Consider the following 25,239-nt stretch of genomic DNA (forward strand, 5'->3'; position numbering starts at 1 on the left):
CCACTGATCATAATTTAGACATTTTGAAATCTACACTACCCCAGGATGCTTCCATGTGCACATAAGTTTTAGCTTTTCTGGCCCAGTGGTTCTTGAGAAGAAGATTTTCAAAGATTTTTCCTACATATTTCTATGTAAAACTTTGATTCCCCATTGTGGTCCCGCCCAACCACCGGGGGTCATGATTTGAACAATTTGAAATCTACACTACCCTAGGATGCTTTCACATAAGTTTCAGCTTTTCTGGCTCAGTGGTTGTAGAGAAGAAGATTTTCAAAGATTTTTCCTATATATTTCTATGTAAAACTTTGATTCCCCATTGTGGCCCCGTCCTACCCCCGGGGGTCATGATTTGTAAAATTTAAAATCTACACTATCCCAGGAAGCTTCCACATAAGTTTCAGCTTTTCTGGCCCAATGGTTCTTGAGAAGAAGATTTTTAAAGATTTTGCCTATATATTTCTATGGAAAACTTTGATTCCCTATTGTGGCCCCGCCCTACCTCCGGGGTCATGATTTGAACAATTTAGAATCTTAACTACCCCAGGATGCTTCCACATAAGTTTCAGCTTTTCTGGCCCCGTGGTTCTTAAGAAGATTTTCAAAGATTTTTCCTATATATTTCTATGTAAAACTTTGATTCCCCATTGTGGCCCGCCCTACCCCCGGGGGTCATGATTTGAACAATTTAGAATCTACACTATCCCAGGATGCTTCGACGTAAGTTTCAGCTTTTCTGGACCAGTGGTTCTTGAGAAGAAAAGCTCACTTCAGCCTTCGGCTCAGGTGAGCTAAAAACACAAATTTCAGATCTTGTTGCACAAGACCAATATAAATTGTGTTTCCTTTTGAAAATGCCTTGGGATTTCATAATTTAACAAATGAAGCTTATACACATACTTCCAAAAAAATTATTTTTTATATCTTAAGAAAATATTGCACACAATTTTTTTTAATAAACATTTTATCTTCAGTATATACTTTAAGTGTAAAATACTTTTTAAACAAAACAGTTTTTTTAATCCAACCAATATTAGTAATATGAAAAATATATGTATTACTAAATGTTTATGGTTGATATAATAGAAATATGTAAAAAATTAAGAAAAAAAGAGAGTTCATTTACAGTTTCTCAGTTTTGGTCCAAAAAATTTGTGATTCAGTTTCAAAAGGTACCTGCAAACAGTTAAGCTTGGCCCTAAATTAATATCATGTCAAGTGACAGTACACAACAAAAGCATAAAATCTACTATGTCATTACAAAGAATTTTAAAAAAGAAATAAATGTAATAGTAAATAAATTATGTTGACTTCACTGAATTTATAATTCTATCAAATCTCATTATAGTTTTTGACTAAACTGTTCAAACAATTTCCAATCAATCTTCAAAATTTATGCCTATTGTGATATTATTTATGATACTGAAGAAATACAATACAGGAAAAAAAATTAACATGCAAAACAGGTGCTACATATATACATCATCAGACAGGGAAAAATACCTTATACACAAGTATATTTCCCTTTTTTAGTTCCTTTAAAAGATATAAAAATTCACCCTGTACAAATTAAATTAGAAACTGCAAGTTATTGGGTAAAGGTCAAGCCAAAAAATATGCAATTTTATAAATATAAGCTATTTTAAAGATCTTTTGAAAAATTTAAAATAAAATGCAAGTGCAATATTTTTTTAAGGAGGATGGGTTTTTTCATCATTACATATATATGGCATTGCACCAATTCACTTATTTGTAGAATATTATAAGTAAATGCAAACTCAATCAAAGATTTATACAAGACAACTGTACATGTAGTCATCAATGTAAAAAATGCAATACTCATATATACTTAATATAAACTTTCATTTGTTTTCTTAAAGGCAAATAAAAAAAATCATGAAAAAATAAGAACACAGATCATTCATGCATTAAAAATGCCTAATCCACATCAAAGTCACTACCACTATCTTCATCCTCAGCAGTTGGGACTCTTTTCTCTCCAGTGATTCGGTCGTAAATAATCTTGTTGTTTATATCGGGATTAGGTAAAAAACTGTGTCTGCAAAATACAAGAAGTTAACTGAATAAATACTTCAAAACTGAATAAAATGTTCATTGTTACTGCATTGATAATATAATGTTAACTCCCTTTAGCTATTGCTATACATAGACTTAAATATGAAATTTCTTCTTTAAGAGGCTTGGTACAAGCTGCAATGTGGTCATTTCAAAACCGTCACTGACTCTTCTTAATCTCAGTATGTATAGATGATTATTTCTGCAGCATAATATTGTAACCTTGGAACCATATTCTAATAAACATGTATCAAAATTTCATTTTCCCAACTTTCAATCCAGTAAATACATGTGCCAGACTGAATGGATTGAAATGTTTGGCATTCTTAATTGCAGAGATTTTTTTAAGGACACAGTATTTCAAAAGTAAGGAAAAACTCATTACTTGTAGCTATAATTATATATAGATTAATTTCTTTTTTTAGGCTCTCAAGATCAGTGGCGTAGAAATCCTCCCCGAGTTCGTCTGACACTCGGACAAAGTTTCCTATGAGTTCTCCCCCCTTTGTAAATCAGTAAGGCAGGCACACCACTCTTGGACTAAAACCAGAAGGAAATTAAATGAGTAATATAAATACCTTGATCATCTGGGGAATAATTTGGGATAAAAAAAAACAATCTTACTTCTTACAAGATTAAGTCAAAACTTTCTTTTAAAAATGTATCATATATATCCTATGTCTGAGTGAATATCACAGAAAATATGATACTGTGAATGTGAAATCATAAATTTTCATGGGGGGTTAAGCTGAAGTATTAATTGATCATATACATACAACAAAACCTTATGTAAAAAAAAAAATGTTTTCCTGAAAAATTATTCGTTTTTACAATAACTTTCAAAAGTTGGTTCCTCTTTAATTCTATCACTTACAAAATTCAAACTAAGGGTGGCATTTGATGCCCTGATTTTACAGAATTTAACTGTGGGGTATTCCTGAGCAAGACAGTTTAAACAACCATTCATGGATTCGCAGGCTTCAACATCCTGCAAAGTATAAAACAACAACATAAAAAGGAATTCTATCAATGGTTCAAGTTTAAAAGTCAAATAAAGTTTAAGAAATTCCAAGAAATAACAAGCAAGAAATTAAAAATGATTTATACTCACGTCTTCATACAGATGAATAATGACTATGACTTGTGGCTGTTCCTTATTAATTTCACTCACAAAATTAGCAGATGATATTTCTATCAATTTGCCAAATTTGGGTCTGAAAAATGAACACAAGTGACAGCTTCGGCAGAGTGAAAGGAATTATAAAATAAAGAAGAAAGCAAATGTACTAAAAAAAATAAATAAACTGTTATCTTTGAATAAAGTTATTTTCTGCTAAAATGAATTCAGTTTCATGAATAACCAATCACAGCAGCACACAGGCCTTCAGATCGCTTTGATCTGACCAACGTGTGTATTTTTCTCTTTTTTTATAGTACATGTGGGTCAGATCAAAGCAATATGAAGGCCTGTGAAGCAGAACAAGTCCTTTTTCAAATAGAGTCATTGTAAAAATCATAAGTAGCTTTCAGAAATATGTTGTACTATGTGTATATCTACTGATATTCTGAAATGAGTAGGGGATACGAGTGCAAATGTTGTCTTACAAATTGTAAAAATTTTAAGTACTCCCAAACATTTTCAATTTGTATTTATCTTTTATTCAAACTTACATATTTATTTCTTCTATCCTCTTCTGGTGGTATTCTTTTAAAAATTCATCCTCCATACTTTCCAACTCTTCCAAAAATTTCTAGTCATTTTCTTTTTCTTTTTCATCATCTAACTAAATTATAGAGAGGAAAACACTTCTTATAATAAAAACAGCTGATAAAACATGCATTTAACAAAAGTTTCACCATAATGATAATGATAAATCAATAATCATATGCTATAAGTATGATTATCCTGTCGTGAGTGAAGATCTAAAGGAAAGATGCAAAGCATTTTTTTTAAAGAGGACCATGAAAGTTTTTTAAATTGTGTAAGTACACTTAAAAACAGGCATCAAATTTTAGAGGTTATGATGTAGACAATGATGCAAAAATTCATAAACCCTGCTAAAAAATCATTTAATTAATACAATATATTGTCCGCTGGTGCATTGCTTAAAATTCAATATCAAGTTATTGCACTAAATTTTGAAAATGCCAGTTGATGTACAGGTATACTAAGTATAATATTGGTTAAGAAATTTTACTAGCATTTAAATTTCTTCTTTTGAAAGCAAAGATATAATCAAAAGTTTGTAAAATAAGCTGAGATTATTTCCATAATTGATTTTCAAGGTAGCTTTGTAAATAATTTCGGCTTGAAGTTATTTACTCATGTGAAAATTAATCATTAGTATTTCTTTGGATCCAAATACCGGTACATGAAAAGTGTTTCTCTTGGAACAGTTAAAAATAAACTGCACAGCATGCTGTTGCCTTTTTATTCACTAATCATTAAGAGTTTAATTACTAGATCCATGCAATGATTTTTCGTCAGTTATGGCATCAATGCGAAACTGTTCAAAAACGATGTCTACACCCTATTACATGTGTGCATCTGTAGGGGGATGCTCATTCCTCCACAGCACCTGATCCAACCTCTGATGTTTAGAGATCCGTGTTTGCTCTGCTCCTAAATTGTATTGTTTGCATGGACTTTTGAGCTTCAAATCTGTTTGTTATCTCTATATGTCATATTTTAAATTTGAGATATTAAAGGTCCACTAAAACATGCAATACTAAAAGGGAACAAAACAAAGACGGACTCCTTAAATTTCAGAGATGGGATCAGGTGCCATGATGGAGAAGAGCTTTACCCCCTTTCACAAGACACATCCTTCGTGAGCTCCTTGTCATAGTCGGGTAAACGGCATATCAGAATAAAAATAATAATATTTACGAGATTTGTATTAAAAAACTTGAATCAACATTTGACTTTATTTAATTGTATCAGCTATAAAGTTCAGCGCATCAACAAACGAATTTGCAAAATGCTGACATTTAACAACAAAAATATTGATGTTTTTGTTTTCCCAGCTTATAATTAGTTTTTATCAACTTGCCCAGTATAAAACAGTCTTTTATACCGAACATTGTTTTCGTATCGAATCAACTGGTAGACAATGATACATATACATTGTAAAACAATATATTTTTCTCTATTGTTTCGCCTGAATACGATTTCTGAATCAACGTAGGAGTGAAAAAGAACGAACACTTTACGAGGCATACTACTAAAATTACTAATACATTGTAACTACAGGAAATTCTTTCAGTGATTGCGTTTTTTAGTAAATTTGAAATATAAAAGAACGCCAATTTTAGTAATTATCATGGTTATGTTCATATTCTTTTAATGGTCCCAATCCTATTGAAATTTAGGAATCGATTTATCAAAATGTCACATAGGCCAAACTTTTCTTTTTATTTATGTAGTTCTAATCTTTATTTATTTATTTTTTTAAAGAAAGACTGTTATCGCTTGACGTGTGGTTCGTTTAACTGAAGTATGCCTACAAAATAAAGAAAAGTTATTTTCTAAATTCAATTATCTACTTTACATCATTTTGTTAATTTAATAGCAATTTTTATTTTGAAAATTAAAAATACCATCAATTATTAAATGAGAACTGCATTAATTATTTTAATTCTTTTCTTGTGCACATAAAACACTTTAACAAAAAACCGACATCTCCCTCTACTTTACAAATTAAACATGATAATATTTTTTTCTTAAAACCACGACTAACACAAATATCAGAAAGATTTTCTGCAAATTATTTATCGTATGTTTTGATCATTATTTTTTGAGGAAGCTCAAGACAAGGCTATGGACTTTTTCATTGGTGGAAATTTTCAAAATAAAGGTCAAGTTCTAAATCAATACTGTACTTATACCGCGGAGTGATATTATTGACACCTTTAAGATAAAAGTATACCTTTACGGATAAAGCAATCTGCGTAAGATACCTAAAAAACGATCAAGAGTATATACTTATCAATGAATTCTAACATGTCTAATGAATGTGTTTGCTTTTTGCATTGTCAAGATTTTGACAAAGAATAAAACACATATCAAAAGTGCAAACAATCTTCAAATAGATCATTCTTTCGTATGAGATATGAAAACCGCTTTTGGCAAAGAATTGGTTTCTAAAAAAAAAGACTTCATGCTTAAAGATATATAAAAGCTAGGACATACGTTACAGATTCGACAATCGGAATGAGTCCATTTAGTCAGCATTAGGTACAAATTTTTAAGAAGTACCATGTAGATAGGCTTTAGAATTTGTTTTTGATTTACTGTATCTAATCAACACTTAAACCACATCACATCTTTAATTGTTCAGGATGGGGATAAAGGATATCTTATGTATTAAAAAGGTAAAGAGTTGTAAGTTAGTATTATTTCATTTAAAATTTTAAAAAATACATCAAATTGCTAGTACATTGTATATGCAACATGTTTTTTTACAAAAAGATTAGAACATACATGTACAGGAGTGAAAGGAAAACTACCCGAAATGCTAAATAACAAAAGAATTCTTGCATTCACATAATAATCTACTTTCAACAGAAAGAAGAGTTCAACAATATTCCTATCCGAAGGTTTACAGCTTCGAAAAACGTAAAGGTAAAACTTACAAGATAATTAAATGTGATTTAACTTGTATATCATGGATGAAAAATATATTTATCTGAAACTGCTTTATATTCACAAAATGTATCCAAAAAGGTATTTTTTTCATCCAGTACATCATTAAGCCTGAGGAATTCATAGTTCCTGACATTCCTGAAGATAAATCGAAGCTATGGATTTACCTTCTACTTTCTTTGTTGTTTCTGTTGGTTTCTGCCTCAGTTTCGACTACTGTAGTGTTACTCTTAAAACATGAAGGTATATTAGCTATACTTTTTACACTTTATTGATTTTCTGCTGGAAAGTAATGCCTATTTAAAAGACAATGCATGAATTGGTGTGTAAATAAAACATATATAGTCTAAAAATGTATATTTGTATGCCTGCGAAATCTGAAAGAGTAGAAAACGCATGTGTTTCTATCGCTACATAACATTCATTCGTATATGTAATCATTGAATCAAATCATGATTCAAACATAATTTCCCTCCAATTTAAACGCTACTAATGCCTTAAAATGTACATTACATAATCCTTAATAATAACTTTAAATTGATGCTTTTTTAATAAGAACGACATGATTTGAAGAATGGCATAACTTCAACTGTTGCAGTAAGACCGAAACAACTACAAGACCTGTTCCAATTTTTGCCAAGAATACAACTATTGGTCAGTTATACTTACGCAATGAATCATTAAGTTTTGAAAGATATAATCTCATAACTGCAACGCTGTGTGCAAACAAATTTTCAAAACATAATTTTTCTACAGTATCGCCCATTTATCACAGTGAAAGGATATACAGGTAGTTTAGTTTCTACATTCAAAGCGTTGATGTAATAAATAAATTAATCTTTTCAAAACGATATTAAGAAACAATTTAAAACATTATTTTTGTAGGAAGCCGAGGAAAAGCTTTTCTAGTGGTGTTCATGACAAACATTATGATTACCACGAAGTCAGTGTACGTCACATCCGATAATGGTACTGATTTGAATATAACAACGTCACCGAATCTCAATCCATCACTGAAATCCCAGATAGACAGGCAAACCAATATTTTATCCAATCAACATATTGTAATGCCGAGCTCTATAGAACTAGAAAGTTTCAGGAAAGAAGCAAAAGCAATTTTATTTGAGACATCTCACGACGTCTTTGTTATAAGTCACGATAGAGCAAGCGCCACTACAGGAAGTACTACCCACATTCCTTTAAATCAACTGTCAACTAAGTATATAGTGATATCTTCACGGCCGATAACAAGCAGAAAAAGTCAGTTTGCGGTGGCTGCTATTACAGACAACACTACTATAACGATTACCTTTAATATGGAAACAAACATCCCTCTGAACATTGGAGGCGAAATTTTTACGAGCGGGAATACGTTTCATCTCACACTTGACAGTTTCGAAACATATCAAATTGCTCACGATACGGATCTGACTGGAAGTATAATTGAATCTTCAGCTCCTATAGCAACCTTCTCCGGTAATGATTGCAATGAACTGGAGAATATCGGTGCCTGCGATCATCTTATTGAGCAGTTACCGCCGACAGAAAGCGTTGATAACACTTATATTGTTCCTCCTTATTCAGATGACAGAGACGCAAAGATTCGCATAACAGCCACACAGAACACAAATATCACATAGACCATTGAAGGTGTAAGCCAAACGTTGTCATTAGATGTCGCACAATCTTTTGACACACGTATTACAAACACCCAAACCTGTTTTATTCATTCAAAAAATCCAGTCTCAGTAACTAGCTTTGGATTAAATTCTAAAAGTTCTGAAATGGGGGATCCTTCCATGACTATTGTACCTGGGATAAATCAGTACCTTGACTACACAGGTACTTGTGGACAGGACCCCCCCCCCCCGAAACATACCCCACTATACATTATCTCCCTTATAATGTATAGTGGGGTATGTTTTTGTGGAGCGATTGTTTTGGGGTTTTGACGATTTTTTCATATTGTACACATGATGAATAAGTGTAATAAGGATACCTTTTGAAAAAAAATTCCGATAAGCCCCGGGGTTGAACATCGGGGGGGGGGGGGGGGGGGGGGTCCTGTCCACAAGTACCTGTGCTTGACTATTATAAAATCGTCGTCCCACCGGGTTATGTTAGCAATTTTGTATCTATTATGATTGATGCTTCATTTCGAGGATCTGTTCAAATGAACTATTTACCAATACAAGAAAGTGCGATAATATTTGAAGAGAATAGATAAGATAAGATAAGATAAGATAAGATTTATTAATACCAATTTGGGGCCCATCAGGGCATACAAGTAATAAGGAAAAAAAAACATACAAGCAGAAATTCAAAATTGATAGCAGTAACTAACAAAAGATAAATGATGTTACAGCAGTTGGGGATTACAACATACATAATCAATATACTGTAAATAAAAGTTTGTTTAAAGTATTTCTATATATTACTCTTTTGTATTTATTTGTTTCTTTGTTTAACATTGCATAATTTGCTATTTCTTATTTTAAAGATATTGATTAAAAAATTACCCAGCTTGATAAGCAACATGTCATCTTCATTAGACATAATCCATAAAAATTTTTCTTTATTTGTTAAAGTATAGAAATTTTTATTACTTTTAGCAATAATATTAAAAAAGTCATCTCTATCATGCTTATATAATGGACATTCAATCAGTGAGTGTATCTCATCTTCCACACAGTTCATGTCGCACATTCTACAAATTCTTTCATTTCTTGCAAGGGTGGTTTGCTCTCCAGCAGAGTTTAGTTTTTTTTCGTACCTTCCACTTTCTATTCTGAGGTTATGTGAACTCACTCTAAATTTGCATATAATTTTTCTTTGTTCAAAATTTTTTAATAATAAATACTTTTCAATTTCAAAACTTCTTTTTATATAGAAATATGTTGTAAGTTTACCCGATAGACAACCATCATCTCTTTGTTTAAACCAATATTGAAGGAAATCTTCTCTAATAATTTTTTTCAGATGTTTCTTTAAAGTTATTAGTTTCATTGATTTACATCTTGACAAATCTATGCCCATTCTGTTACAGAAATATGTTACATTTGAAAACCAACTATTTACATTACAACTGTCCAAGATAATGCTTTCTTTGTATGCACTGTATAACAAAGAGTTTTCAGGCATGTTTTCCAGTCTGTGCCAGTAAGATATAATTGCTATAATAATAGAATAAAATATTGGTTGTCTACCCAGTTCAGAGAGAACTGCAATATTGGTACTTCTTTTCCCAGACCCTATGATAAATTTGAATTAGAATATATCAGTAGGAAATGACACATACAACGTTAGGTCTATTACAGTAGCCGAAGGTGAAGTTACAATGTCTACCATTAACGGAAAAGGCTTTGGACTGATGTTTTCTGGCACTAAGGATTACGAGGCCTATGGTTTTTCTGGAAACTCTCTACTTCTGTATCCCAATAGATTAGAATAATTGGAATAACGTCAACATAGACAGAAGTTTCTTACTGTTGCAACGTCTCTGTATGAGTGAAAAATTATCGAAATTATCGAATGGGACGTTAAACAAATATACAATTAATCAATCTCACTGGTTGGCGGGCAACAACAATTCTATATAATAGTGGAATATCCCTATTATAGTGGGATTTTTCTACTAGTATATTTTCAGCCGTATTTACCCTCTATTTTATTAAATAACATGCTTGCTGTTGAAGTTGTTAAAATAACACTAGTCAGATATAATAACAAGGGGCCTAGGGCCTATTCTGATGAAATTTACAATTACAACTTATCACTCCTATTTTAACCCTGTATATTTAGATAAAGTCCTTAAAATCCTAAGATAGATCATCGTCACCTTCATTTATGATAAAACACTCTGAGAACCCCAAGATGATTCTAAGCCAATTTATTACCTGAGCGTAGGTGAAGGTGAACTACATGTACCTATCAGTTGTCTTGAGGACCCAAGATGCATCAACGGACAAAGTCTTATTATTCTAACCAATTATTACTTAAAATATTTTATTAAAGCATTAAAACTTCAGAAGTATGTCATGGTGACATACTTTTAATTCGACTTTCTCAGAAGAAGTGAAATGCATAAACAGACACGGTTTTATGATTCGAAGGCAATAAGTTAACCTGAAATATTGAATAAATTCACGTAATTTCAAAGCTAGGTCATGCACAATTACATGTACCTTCATTTCAGTCGACATACTCTGAATACACAACATGCATCAACTGACAATGTTCGATAATTCGAAACCAATAAGTACCTGACATATTCAATTTAAGCCATCTATTTTTTGAATATTGTGGCTTATCTTTTTCGAAACATTTAAAGTCAGAAAGGTTCGGATCATAAAATCTTTTAAATTGATGCGTCTTGGCATTCAGTCCCTGTGACCTTTTGATTTTTTTTTTTTGGGGGGGGGGGGGGGGTGGTACATATTAATATTGCGGATACTGTTTGGCTTAGAATCATCAAACTTTATCATTTGATGCAATTCGGGTCCTGGGATACATATTTCGTAGACTCAAGATGCATCAACTGACAAAGTTTGATGATCATAGGCCCTAAATGCCCAAATTATGCCTTCATATGAAACATTTCATAATTAATCCTCGTCCTTATAGTAAGGCAAAATATCAATGTTTTAACATAACATAATTATTGTTGGCCAACTTTGCCTTGAGACCACGCCCTTTGCCCCATGGGGAAGCCTTGTAAATTCGTAAACTACAACATATCCATATCTTTCTATATAACTTTGCTAATAGTCTGACCCGGTGGTTTGCGAGGTCTTGTAGCAACCAGTACTTTTGTTTTTATTTTCCTAATAATATCGTCGTCCGTGTGGTGCAGTGGTTATATAATTAGAGCGTCTGCTCTAGAGTCGTGAAGTAAGGAGTTGATCCTAACGTCGCGGGTTCGAACCCAACTGGGGGACGTCGAAACCTGTCCTTCGGATAAGACCGTATGTAGTAAACCGAGGTCCCGTGTCGCAGTAGTGCTGGCACGAAAAAAATCACTCCCTGCTCAATGGCCCTGAGTGCCGATTATAGGACAAAATTGCAGGTCTCCACCGGCAAATGGTGGCGTCTCCATATGAGTGAAAAATTCTCGAGAGGGACGTTCATACAACATAAAATCCTAATTCTACCCCCTTGTTTAAGGGCTACATCCCTAATTTTGGCGTAAATGAGAGCCCTTGAGCAAATAATTCTTGAGCGAAAATTGGTCAAGGGATCTTAAGTTATGGCCAATATTTTTTAAAAAAAAATTGACGCACGCCGCTCAAATGGCCATACCGTTACTCTTTGGGCCTGCTTTTGGCTCAGAAGAGCTGATGAACAATATTTGCCACCCTTAAAGAGCTAGGTTCCCTTTGTGCATAAAAATGGCCTTGTAAATATACCAGTTGATTAACACTTGATGTTCCATTTGAAGCATTAAGATAAAATAGAGACCTATTGTCTCATTTTCTATTAAAAGTTTATCTTTCAAGTCCAGGTCTTGAAGAACTGGCTTTATGAAATTGCAATGTTTTTGAATTTGAAGGTAAAACGACGTTTGGGTACTTTCAGTGAAGAAAAATAATATGAGCGCACTCTCTGATCCAAAAAATCAAACATGTTTTAAAATCCTCAGAAACAGTTCTAACATTTACTAGTTGCATATTTTAGATCAGAGGTTGCGCTCTATATCAAATAACGAAAAACTGCTTTAAAAATTGGCCGTTTTTGTAGACTTTTTCAGAATATGAGGAAATTGACGGATTTCTTGGCGTCATAATGCATTGATTAGTCAGAAAATCACGTCACTTTTTATAGATACGCAATCACCAAAGATCTAAGTGATATTTAATGCATCAATTGTTAACTAAAACTAAGTAGTGTCAGGTTTTTCAGAAATTCACTGGGCCAAATAAGGCCATTATTGAACCTTGTTCTTAATAAAATTTCTGTGGATGCGTCAATGATTTAAGATTTCATAGATTTTTTCATTTTACAGAATGCAGTTTAAAAATACCAGTTACATATATTGTACATGCAATTTAAACACTATTGATAAATCGTGCAAAATTTATACATTAAAGATGTCACAAGTAATTCCATGCAGAAAAAGTGTCTTTTCTGAAGAAGTCTATTTTTTGAACTTGTTCTTTAATTCAGAAAAGAAACATTATACATGTACATGGAGTTACCTATAGAAGTAACACCTAACAGATTGTTTATGATTGACTGCATTTCATTTCCGAAATTTTTCGACATTTTACACGTTTCATTTACAACCTTTTTTAGACTTCATTTTTCGGCAGTTTAAAGTTTTCATCTCCGACATTTTTCAGGTACACGTAGTGCTTTTAATTATTGATCACAAACCTGTTATCATCATTAAACTCGACATAAAATATAATCATGAAGTGAGGTAAATCTGTTTCATATTTGGATATTTTACTAGAAAAGACATCAATGGTAAACTAACAACAAAAATTAATGCAAGTAACGGTTCTATCGACAACTTTCCCTATAGCGAACTGATTGGCAGTGATTAGAACTGAACACAACTAATGAATACGCATTCACCATTCAGTTTCTTGTCTGCTATAAAGTCTTATTTCTTTATCTTATGTAATTAAATAATAAAAATTCTAGTAGTTCGTTTTCCCCCGCTTGAAAAGTGTGAAGGTATATAGTAATCAGAGTGTCCGTCTGTGTAGCTGTACGTCCGTCCGTCTGATTTGAGATACATGTATCCATCTCTTATCCGAACTCCTCCTATACCATAAGTGAAATTTAATGACTTTTATAGAATGTTTGCTACATAAAGCCATTGTACACCTCCTACTTATTTTCTAATGGGACATAAATTTCGGGTATCCCGTAGCGAAATATTTCAAGACCTGCCATTCTTTCAATACCACTGAAGGGTACCCATCTATTTTCCCCAACTCCTCATATGGTATACCACTGAATAAACTTTAATAATACTTTGAATTCACAGATTCTTTGTTACAAAAAACCATTGTGAACTCCTTTTTGATCTGACTCTTACTTTGGGTTTCCAAGAGCAAAACATGCACTTTGCATTATAATTTAAATGGGAGGGAGGGGTACATTTACTCGTATCATTTAGTAAGTACAGTGTTCACAGTACCTCTACTTTTTTTAAAAGAAATTTTCATATCTAAAAAAGAATCACACCATATTTATTGAAATATACTAGAAATTTCATTATTTTCTTGCAATTTAAATTAAAATGCTGACTTGACTCTGTCATTCATGTTCAAAAATCATTTTTAATGTCTCTGATATAACACTAAATATGCCTTTTAAATGACAACTAATAATTTAAATGTCATACAATAAAAGAACTGATGACAAAATATTTGTTGAAAAATAAAAACTTGCCATGAACTTTAAAAATTCAGAAATTCTCACCTTGTATGCTTCCCATTCTTTAAAAAATAATGCATCAACTGAAACTTATCAGTTTTGTGCAAGCTGAGCCACAGCTTGTAGCTTTTACTTTATGAACGTGTTCACGTCAGAACATTTATTAAAGAAAAATACATTCGACTCAGATCTATCTTTGCTAGCTAACATTGCGTTTTAGTTTTATAAATTTGTCACCCCTTTAAAAATGCTTCAGGGATTTTATACCATCCTCTTCTAATATAATGGATATACCTTTTTAGCCATGAGTCTACTCTGCTCTGTTTTTTGCCAAACAGATAAAATAACCCAGAGTAAGTTTTCATGCAAAAATGAAATATATACTTTTTAAAAAGAACATTTTTAATACATAGAAAAAATATTGCACATTTCCTTTCCCATACATTGCTTTTTAAGATGAACAAAATCAAATTGGAATACAAAGGAAATTCTACAAACACAAAATTTCATCCTCAGTAAATATTTTAGGTGTTTACATAAAAGTGTTTATCCTCAATAAATATTTAAGGTGTAAATTAAAAAGTAAAGTTTTTATCATCTGACATAACCGAAAACCATATCAATTGTCCTTGACAAGTAAGTCATATGCAAAATATGGGCATAAAATATTGAATGTACATGTATGTAATTTACATGATAAAAAAAAATAAATTCAGTGTATGTAACAAAATGTAAATTTGAAAACAAGGTGATTCAGGATCCAAGCTTTTAAGCGTGATACTAAACTAACAGGCAAAAACATTTTCACAATAAAATCACAAAACACACTTTGTTTATGCATATAAAATAAATAAAAGAGTAATTACGAAGGGTGATCAAAAAGTTTGCGAACTATCTCTATATCTACATAACCACATTCAGATTAAAAAAAAATTGGGCACAAACATAGCCATACACAGGTTCTATAAATACCATATCCTAAATAAAGTGTTGTTCCTTGATTGTGACATCACATTAATGTTAAAATGATGTTACTATGTAGGTCACTAGTGATGAAAAGCGATTGTCTCACTCGTGTTCAACAAACAACTGTACAATTTATTGTAATAATATCTTCGAAATCCATTTGCAGTAGCATATAATAATCTGTACAAAGTTTAAGATAAAAGATTTCCTATAAATTCAATCAATGATTGGATTGGTCATTTTAGTGAAGAAAGGCAGATGGTTAAAAATGATACTTTTGTTGCCCCAGTGAAAGCAAGTTTGAAAAGAGATGTTTTTAATTAAGCAATTTGCTGTCAAAGACCTCCAATTTACACATTGAAAAATATGAATATTTCAGTAATAATATGCTTATTAAATACCTAAAATATAGTTTACTTTAAGTTTGATCACCCCTCGTATGATGTCTTTAGTGAATTCATCATTATACATCTTATTATTAGGTCAAAATTTGTTATGAGAATATAGTCATTTGGCTAAACTATAGAAACAAAAAAAAACCTCCAAAAAAAAAAAAACAAGGAATTTTCAGGACCTTATATATAATTTTTATATAAATTAATTAATAATAAATTGCAAGTTACTATGCAAAGACCCAAAAAGATACCCTTTTATTAAAAAAAAAAACATATAAAAATAGAATTTTCTAATGTTCTTACTTAAAGGTAACATATATTTTCTAAAGATTCTTAGATTAAATAAAATATGTTCCAAGTGCAATGTCTATAAAATAATTTTAAAAATATCTTGCTCATCATTTACACATACATGTACCAGTTCACTTACTGGTAGCTAACATGTACAAATGTAGAATTTCACATGTAAATACAAACCCAATCAAGGTGAAACATTATATGCCTATGAAGTTACCAAGGTAAAAAAAAAAAAAATATATAAAGTTTGATTCCTCTGAAGACAAATAAAACCATAAAAAAGGAACACAAATGATTCATGACATTGTATTGATGAAGCTTATTTGTGTTAATCGACGTCAAAGTCACTGCCGCTGTCTTCATCCTCAGCAGTCGGGACTCTTTTCTCTCCAGTGATTCGGTCGTAAATAATCTTGTTGTTTATATCTGGATTTGGTAAAAAACTATGTCTGCAAAATAGGACAGGTAAACTGAATTAACAATTCAAAATTTAAGTAATGCAGTTTGAGAGAGAATAATGGCAAAACCAATTGGTTTACTCCTATACATATAATAGTAAAATTTTGTCTAGAATTTTTTTTTTATTCATTACATAAAAAATTTTTTTTCATTAATTACATGAAATTTTTTTCAATTATTTCAGAAATGTAAGATTTAACTTATATACAGTGTATCAAAATGCATCTTTTCTTAACTTCAATCCAGCATTAACACATATACTGAAAGAAAATCTAACATTGTTTAATAATTGTTTTAGCTATATATGAAAAATATATTAAAATCTGTAGCTATGTTTATATAGATTAAATTCTTATTTTGGAGGGGAGCTGTGTTTCCATCAATGAAAAGGTAAAATGGAAAAACAAATGTAATGGTAAATCAGAATCATTACTCATGTAAGAAGCTCTCGAGATCAGTGGCATAGAAATCCTCCCCAAGTTCGTCTGACAGTCGGACAAAGTTTCCTATGAGTTCTCCCCCTTTGTAAATCAATAAGGCAGGCACACCACTCTTTGACTAAAACCAGAAGGAAATTAAATAAGTAGAGTGTAATATTAATGGCTTGCAACTGGTGAATAATTTTGTAAAAAAAATAAATAAACAATTTTGCTAGATAAAGTCAAAACTTTCTGTTAAAATTTTTTTTTTATATCTATTGAAAGAGAAATCTTGTAATGAATATCTGACACTGTGAAAGCATTAATTTTTGTGTTGGTTTTAATTTTCAGTCTTTTGAGGTATGAAAAGACCCACAATGTTCATCAAGAAATATACCTTATTATATTATATTTACATTTGTGACTTATTCATACTTTATATTTGCCTGATTGTGACTTTTAGCATGTGAAATGCATTATTATTATTCAAATTAAATGGCAAGTATGTAATCCACTGAATGCGCGTCGACCCTTTATGACATCACCAAGAAATTACGTCAAACGATTATTCATACACAAACCTATGACCTCTTGACCCCGTACCTGTATTTATACAGTTATAGATACGCATTCCTTTCAGTAGTGTTATATAAAGGAAAACATTTGCAAATGTAAGTATTCTGGTATAAAAACAATCTTACAAGACAAAACTTTCCTTCTGAAAAAAAATTATTAAAAAAAAAACTAATGTAGTTGGTAATTGACACAAATGAAGACTTTGAACACTGTATGACTATAAGCAATCACAAAAGAGTTCCCTTTTTTATTTGAAATTTGAAATGCAATGAATTACTTATAATCTGAAATTTAATTTACAAAGCTGGTTCTATTGAAATTCTAAAAAAAAAAAAGTATGTTTATTAAAAAAAAAATATCTTGTACCCTTAGCAAATGCAAAATATTTGATAGCTTTCAAAAATTTGTTCTACTTACAAAATTCAAACTAAGGGTTGCATCCGAGGCCCTGATTTTACAGAATTTGACTGTGGGATATTCCTGAGCAAGACAGTTTAAACAACCATTCATGGATTCGCAGGCTTCAACATCCTGTAAATTATAAAATGACAACATACAGAATACATGCATTCCATATGGTACAGACTCAAGAATCTAAAAGGATTTGAGAAATTTAGAGATCGAAAAATCAAAAAATTAAAAACGATTTATAGTCATGTCTTTGTACAGATCAAGAAATTAAAAACAATTTATACTGATACTCACGTCTTCGTACAGATGAATTATGACGATGACTTGTGGTTGTTCTTTATCGATTTCACTCACAAAATTAGCAGATGATATTTCTATCAATTTGCCAAATTTAGGTCTGAAAAATGAACAAAAGTGACAGCTTTGACAAAGTGAAAGGAATTATAAGAGCTAATGTACTAGGAAACATTAAATACACTGTTATTAGTGACTGTATATCTTTGAAGGAGTTTCATTTTCTACTGAACTGTATTGAAATTCAACTGAATAACCAATTAATGCAGAAAAAGTTATTTTCAGAGTCAGTGTGAAAATCATACAGAAAACTTTCCAAAATATATAGTACTACATGACTGTATATCTACTGATATTCTGATATGAGCAAGAGATATAAGTACATATGCAAACACTGTCTTACGAATTGTAAAAATTTGAAGTACATCCAAATATTTTCAAATTGTATTTTATATTTTATTCATACTTACATATTTTGCAAGGCTAATCTCATTTCTTCTATCCTTTTCTGGCGGTATTCTTTTAAAAATTCATCCTCCATACTTTCCAACTCTTCCAGGAATTTCTCGTCATTTTCTTTCTCTCTTTCATCATCTAACTAAATTATAGAAAGGAAAAACTGTATCAGTACAGCTGATTAAAAAATAGAGAAAAGGAACACTTGTTACAAGATTTTCGTCACAATAATAGATAATAATAGGTAATAAATAATAATTAGTCTAATTCCAAATGATTTTCTGCACATTAAATTAATTTGCATTAACTCCATGTGAACGCTAAGCAAAGCTATTTCAAATTAATTTTACCATGCCTAAGGCCAGAATTTTCAAAGTCACAGGACACATGTTGGTGGTAAGATATACATGTAGGTACATTGTATCAGTGCTATATTTAGTTCAAATATCAAGGAAAATTACACTAACATGAATACCTGTAACCACTATGATTATTCATTACTATATCAAATTGATGGCTCTGCAAACATGATGTGACTTATAAAAACTGACATAGTAATAGCCTTCCTGAACAACCTTTTTGTACAAATAAAAATTTTAATTTGCATTAGTTCACTATGCTTTAGCTGTCCTGTGAATGCAATTTAATTTGTATTATTTTAATTCCAATTAGTTTACTTCGCATTAATTTATTGCGAATTAAACTCTTGGTGGGAACAGGGCATCAAAATGGCCCAGCTCCAACCTTTTTAAATTAAAACCTTTAGAAAACTATTTTAATATTAAACAAAGAAACCTTCAATACATTTAACATAAAAAAGTAAGTCAATGAATTTAGTTGATTAATTCAAATAATAAATTTTGCCATTGTAAGTTACAAAGCTTGTTTTTAGTAAAGTAATTCTCAATACACAAAATGCCTATCATATGATAAATGTGTTATGAGGGTTGTTTCACCTCATACACATCATGGCCAGATTTTTATATGCTTGAGGTTGGCAAGAATAATTATGTCTTGATTATAATTATTCTGAGTCAGGAGGAAAGATGTAAAAAAAAAAATTAAAGAGGACCTTAAAAGTGTTTTAAAATACTGTATGTGTACTTTAAAAAGTGGGCTTCAGATTTTACAATTATACATCAATTCATAAGAAATCATTTATAATAAATACAATATATGGTGAGCTGGTGTGTAGCCCTTAAACTCCGAATCCAGTTTTAATATAATCATGTCAGATAATATTGAACTAAATTTTGAATACACCAATTATGAACCCAAACAGTACATGTTCTAGACTACATGCTTTAGAAAAGCATTAATATCCTTTTCAAAGCAAAGATATAAAGTCTGTAAAATAATCTGAGTTTGTAAGTTACTATAATCGTGACCTACGTGAGATCTACAAGTCAGCTGTAGTTTTTTAGCCAGTGCCTGCTTTTCTCTTTCTTTCTCCTCTCGTCTCTCATTTTCCAGTCTTTTGTATTCCCGCCAGTCGTTAATCACACCCTTTGGTCCTGTCTGAAAGTTCAGAAAATATTCATTTGTTATCAGTCACCAGGAAGTGAATTCATTTTCTCTTATTATCTAAGTGATAAATTATAATAATATGACAATTTTTGTGATCATGCATATTTACATGTACCTAGTTCATCAAAAACAAGAATAAGTACAAAGTTTTACATAAATCAACTAGAAGTTCATGTCTTACTCTAATGATTTAGTATTATGCACTGATAAGAGAAAAATTGATTGACTAGAACTCTAGAAGGAAGAAAATATAGATTTACATTGTTCCTTTATTACACAAGGGATTATTTATGTCACTTTTAAGTTCAGCTGAGTATCTTCCAAAAAAAAAAAATTATAAAATTACATTTTTTCCCTTTTAAAATGAAAGAATTTTCCTTCTATGATCCTAGGCCTGTACCCAAAGAATGTACACTCAGGAAAATTCTCTGAATGTAACTGTACCTGTTACAATATAGTAGATGTTATATACATGTTATACATGTAGGTTTGTCAATCATTGCAAAAGTATAACTTACATTTGTGGAGAAGCCACTGTAATCCTTTACTCGTGGTTCTGGAATACTGGCAGTTTTTGGTTCAGATTTTACAATCTCCTCTTCCTCATCCTCTCGTTCACCCTCATCACTACTACAATAGTTGTCTACCTTCTCTCCCAGTATTCTATCATCTGGGCTCAACGCCATCTTCCTGTTCCTTGAAAATTTGAAATCAGAAAACAATTAGCATTAATGAGATTATGATGTGAACATAAATTGAAGAGAACAATGTGGTTATAGCTGAAATGTATGTACATGAGGGAAAATAATGTGATGGGCTGTACGAATATTCGAACACAGGTCCTGCAATAATACACTCTAGTACTAACATAAATGACTTATCTGTTCACTGGGGATCAAACCTGCCTTTCTAATAAGCTGATTATAAAACAGTTTAACCTGAACAAACCAGATTATAGTCAAATAATTTTGCAAAGTATTGAGTCTTTCCTAAGTTACATGTAAGTTCAGATTGAAATGTAATTAAAACATAGTAAATATCATGCTGGCCAATTTTCAGAATAGCAACATGGGTTTTTAATTACTTCAAGAAATAAACAAATGCATAGATTCAATTTAAATTAGACCTAAGACATTCAACAACTAAATAAGGAAACTAAGACAATTTAATAAATCGATCAGTTTATTTCGGAAAACAAAGAAAATTCCTTTCATTGTTTAGAAATACGGTAGAATTGTTTTCTGTAGTGCATGCCGGTGTCAAAGACACCATCCACAAATTTTGTTATCGTCTCTTTCCGATTACAAAATTCCAGTGTTAAAACATGTAAAAACTGAAAAAGTGTACGTTTAGATTTATCAGCTGCTGAACAGCTATAAACATGATAAATAGCATTTAGTAGACTAATAATTGAAAAAAAAGACAATTAACATACAGAAGCAAAAGTCTATTACATTAGCATTTACCTTTTTGTCAAAAAATCTGTGAACACAATAGTAAACCATTTAGCGGTACGGAAATAAAAAATGCTAATATTATACGAATTCACACTGGAAACGTTGTAAGGAATGAAAAAGACAAAACCAACAAAGACAGAGCAGGGTGATCCGGTTTAATTCCTTCCTTACATTAGCCTTGGAAGTGATTTATGTGATAAAGAAGTAGATTTATACCTTCAAAACAGGAACATAAATATTTAGATTATTTCCTTAATTGACTTTCATGGTAGTTTTGTAAATAATTTCGGCATGAAGCTATTATACTCATTTCAAATATCATTAAGTAATTTGATAAAACCGCAAGAGGAAAAAAAAAATCTGAGAACACTAATCTTACACCCCAAAACGCGTTTCACAGGAATAAGAAATAGGAATTTGCAAGACTTTTTATACATTACATATTTTTTAAAATCAATGTTTTCGTATACGTATAGAGATCTAAATAAAATTCGAGGTAGGGCAACCCCCTCCCCATCCTTAAAAAAGAAGAGAGTGAGAGAAGTTTGGATAACAATTGTTAATAATTAAAGAATTAGTTTTGTTTGAATATAAAAAAAATGTACGATCGCTTTTCAGAGTTAGCATGCATTGTTAGTACATGTATTAAAGTTGTCAAGGCAGTAATACACTTTTTCATTTTTCTTTTTTTTTTTTCTTTTCTTTTTTTATTCACATCTCTTTATACAATATTATACACTGAATTAATACATGATGTATTTTTTTAATAGAAAGAGGTAGAAAGAGGATAATAGGAGAGTGATAGAAAAAAGAGGAGAGAGAGAGAGGAGAGGGAGAGAGAGAGTTTAAGAAAAAAGTTGGCTTTTTTATTTTTCGATTTCATAATACATGTATGATCCATCGATTGACTTGTGTGATAATTTGCATAAACGCCGAATAAAATTATCACGCAAGCCAATAGATTGATCATCGCCATGATATCGAAAAATCTGACAGTTATTCCTTATATTTTACATATGCACTAGATTCCGCCAATCCACGTGCTACAAGCCCCGCTTCTTGTCTCTATTTGTCCCGCCTTGCACGTGATTTTTTTAACCGCGATGAACCAGTACCGAGTACGCTGATGAGGAAATAAAGTACATTAACTATTTGTAATTTTATCTCGGACAAAGACATTGGAAATGATATTTTTTGGCATACACACTATTGAATTAAGGCACATGCATTTATTACCATACATGTAATTATGATGAAATCTATTGTTTATACATTTTAACAATATTCTATAATTCTCATACGAGAGGGTAAATCATAGGTAGTGAGTACCATCTGTGCAATAAGTTTACTTAACACAGCCATTTCTAGATATTTTACATTTGTTAATGATAACGTGAGTGTTATTTTCCGTATATCTGAATATTTGCTACATGTATTAATTAAAAGGATTGCTAAACTTTTTTGAGTATAAAATTAAACACATTTTTTACCTCTATACCCCCCCCCCCTTTCCCCTTAAAAGAAGATCATCCATATCTGTTCTTTTTATTAACAAAGAACAAGGATAATAAAACTTCCCCCCAAAAGATTTAAATTACCCAACATCCTATTCCTTAAAAAACACACGACCTACCGGTATACGACAGCTCAATTAAATACACGCCTTAAATTGCCTATCGTTTTCAATAATTGAATAGAAAAGATATGCTTAAAGTTCCGGAAAAGTGCTTCTACTGTTTAACAAGAACATTGTTCCAAGGGTTAATTTACAAAGACAGAAACTGTATTGTGTTAACAAGACTGATAGTTACGTACATTTGATATACTGTTGACAATCAATTTTCCTGTCAACTGCCATTTTAAGTAAAAAGTGATTAACAAAGCGTTTTCAAACAACATGTCTGGGACACCATTGATGCCAGTTCCACAGCAACAACCTGCCACAGACACGAGATCTCCTGTAACCTACCATACCCACAATAGAGGGCCTAAGCCCGAGTCCAGTTTGCCTTTTCTTAAAGAGGACCAATACACTGATACCATATTAGTGGTAGAGGGAAAGAAGTTGTTCATTAACAGATGCATTCTGGGATACGCTTCGCCTCATTTCCAAAAACTCCTAGACGCTGCCAATAAGGCAGCCCTGGCGGAGAAGAAGACCAAGGCGGAGGTGAAAATCAGTGACAAGAGTTACTCTGACTTTGTTGAGCTTCTGACTTATCTACATCCGTCAACCAGCAAAGAATTAACAGGTATTATTAATGTTCTATTGTTAATGTAAATCTTTCCAGAAATGCAATGTGCTGACAATGCATGAAAAGATGTGTGTTCTTAAGATAAAATTTGAAACAACGTCAAACTAGATTACTATGTTCAGTACATGCATCACTATGTATCTGATTACTTTGTAAAAAATATCAAAATAACGAGGACAAAAATCGAAGATACATTACAGGCCGTCTCTAAAATCAAAGCCTTATGAAATATTAAATCTATTTTTTTAATGCATTTGTTATGTGAAAAAATGATATATCACGATGTATGAATGTGTTATTTACTCATGGACATTCTTTCATTACAGAAAAGGCAGCTATAAAACTGTTACCTCTTGCAAATGAGTATGAAATGATTCAACTCAAAGAAAAATGTGAAAAGGTACTCATTGGAAGTCTTCGAAAATCACCTTCAAATCCTAAAGTCTCCAAAGGACCTCCAGCATTTAAACACCGGCGGGACAATGCCCCTGAAATTCTCCTAAAATGCATAAAATCTGCTGATGCCGGTTCATCGAAACCACTCTTGGAAGAGTGTGTTCGAATTTTCTCCAATCCTGAAATACCTCTAAAAGATCTCAAAGCCAGCACAGAAATTTCCGACCAAGTGAAGGCACGGATCTACGAAAACCGGATGGATAATACTTCTAATAAGATGTCAAAGTTAGCCAACGAGCTTGAGAAGGAGAGAAACGAAAAGGAAAAACTTCGGTCACAGTTGAACGACCGATACGCAACCAATACCAAGAGCCGAATGAGTCGTCTAACCAGGTTTGGTTCGGATCCCTCTCTGGATAAACCAAGTAATCAGATAATGAACCAAGTTCCGCCAACTCACCATCACCACCACTCACACCGGCCAAGTAACGTGAACAGTCAAGGACGCGAGAAGTTTTCGAGATTTACTACTGCAAAATAGCTATCGTACCAGGGGAAAATGGAGTTGTTTTGTTAAAAATATTAAGGTTATGGTTATATACGATATGGAAATGCATATGTAAACTCTTTTGTTTCATTTTTCAGAAACTGACTCTATTTCACTTAATCTGTTAGATATAAAGAAATCGTAAGTATGCTTTGCTGCTTAGATATGCGCCATTTGTCGTTTTATACAATTCTATACAAAATTTTGCACACATTTTTAACAGAGTCACAATCTTATAATATTCTGCCACTTTGCCTCGCAATCATTATTCATGTCACATATCTGAATATGGATCTATAAAATATTGCTGATTTCTAAAGAAAAACGACTGTTTTGTGTTATTTGTCCAAGTCATCGGTGTTCCTAGGAATCAATGTGACTGCTCCGTGTCCCCGATACTTGTTTCGGCCGATCAACTTCTTTCAGCCGACAAGAACAAAAAAATTTAGTCGCCCGACCGTCGGTTTAAATGTGACCTATGCATAACAATGATACAATAATAGTGCGCTTTGCTTTTTATAATTCTGCATCATTGCTCTTTTAAAGATCTGAATATGATTTGGAGTGTCTACATGATTCTGAAATTCCAATATTCACCATTATAGGACCGAAATAATTTTTCTCTTCTTACAACTCTAACAAGAAGTTGCCATGAAATCATATACTAGTAATAATAA

The 25,239-nt window shown here is 31.7% G+C and overlaps 2 protein-coding genes and 1 pseudogene across 3 annotated transcripts; 2 read left to right on the forward strand and 1 right to left on the reverse strand.

Annotated features, from left to right (window-relative positions):
• Nucleotides 1-1,804: 1,804 nt before the first annotated feature.
• Nucleotides 1,805-21,530, reverse strand: LOC134270670 (phosducin-like protein). 2 transcript variants are annotated; one of them, XM_062752916.1, is made up of 8 exons: nucleotides 21,374-21,530; nucleotides 20,426-20,603; nucleotides 19,773-19,898; nucleotides 18,395-18,522; nucleotides 17,925-18,027; nucleotides 17,637-17,750; nucleotides 16,658-16,782; nucleotides 1,805-2,059 (listed from the first exon to the last, which is right to left on the reverse strand). In XM_062752916.1, the coding sequence occupies exons 2-8, from the start codon at nucleotides 20,591-20,593 to the stop codon at nucleotides 1,939-1,941; spliced, it is 885 nt and encodes a 294-aa protein (XP_062608900.1). In that variant the 5' UTR covers nucleotides 20,594-20,603; nucleotides 21,374-21,530; the 3' UTR covers nucleotides 1,805-1,938. The 2 variants fall into 2 exon arrangements, with proteins under 2 accessions (XP_062608900.1, XP_062608899.1); XM_062752915.1 differs by lacking the exon at nucleotides 1,805-2,059 and adding an exon at nucleotides 15,750-16,214 and having other exon boundaries at nucleotides 21,374-21,529.
• On the forward strand, nucleotides 7,303-10,172 carry LOC134270634 (IgGFc-binding protein-like; annotated as a pseudogene).
• A 1,625-nt stretch (nucleotides 21,531-23,155) lies between the features above and the next one.
• On the forward strand, nucleotides 23,156-24,864 carry LOC134270637 (uncharacterized). The gene is made up of 2 exons (XM_062752876.1): nucleotides 23,156-23,616; nucleotides 23,946-24,864. Exons 1-2 carry the CDS (start codon nucleotides 23,262-23,264, stop codon nucleotides 24,554-24,556), a joined length of 966 nt encoding a protein of 321 aa, XP_062608860.1. The 5' UTR covers nucleotides 23,156-23,261; the 3' UTR covers nucleotides 24,557-24,864.
• Nucleotides 24,865-25,239: the final 375 nt, after the last annotated feature.

The sequence above is a fragment of the Saccostrea cucullata genome, unplaced genomic scaffold (assembly GCF_032062105.1).
Source record: "Saccostrea cucullata isolate Sc308-1 unplaced genomic scaffold, CSIRO_AGI_Scuc_v1 ctg468, whole genome shotgun sequence".
Taxonomy (NCBI): domain Eukaryota; kingdom Metazoa; phylum Mollusca; class Bivalvia; order Ostreida; family Ostreidae; genus Saccostrea; species Saccostrea cuccullata.

What these genes read in the sequence shown, in the direction of transcription:
- LOC134270670 (XM_062752916.1), bottom strand. Translation starts at nt 20,593, where the DNA reads ATGGCGTTGAGCCCAGATGATAGAATACTGGGAGAGAAGGTAGACAAC. An exon ending in AGATTAGCCTTGCAAAATAT is followed by an intron (nt 18,028 to 18,394) that starts GTAAGTATGAAT and finishes TTCATTTTTCAG; the next exon opens with ACCTAAATTTGGCAAATTGA. An exon ending in TAATTCATCTGTACGAAGAC is followed by an intron (nt 17,751 to 17,924) that starts GTGAGTATCAGT and finishes TATAATTTACAG; the next exon opens with GATGTTGAAGCCTGCGAATC.
- LOC134270637 (XM_062752876.1), top strand. Translation starts at nt 23,262, where the DNA reads ATGTCTGGGACACCATTGATGCCAGTTCCACAGCAACAACCTGCCACA. An exon ending in AACCAGCAAAGAATTAACAG is followed by an intron (nt 23,617 to 23,945) that starts GTATTATTAATG and finishes CTTTCATTACAG; the next exon opens with AAAAGGCAGCTATAAAACTG.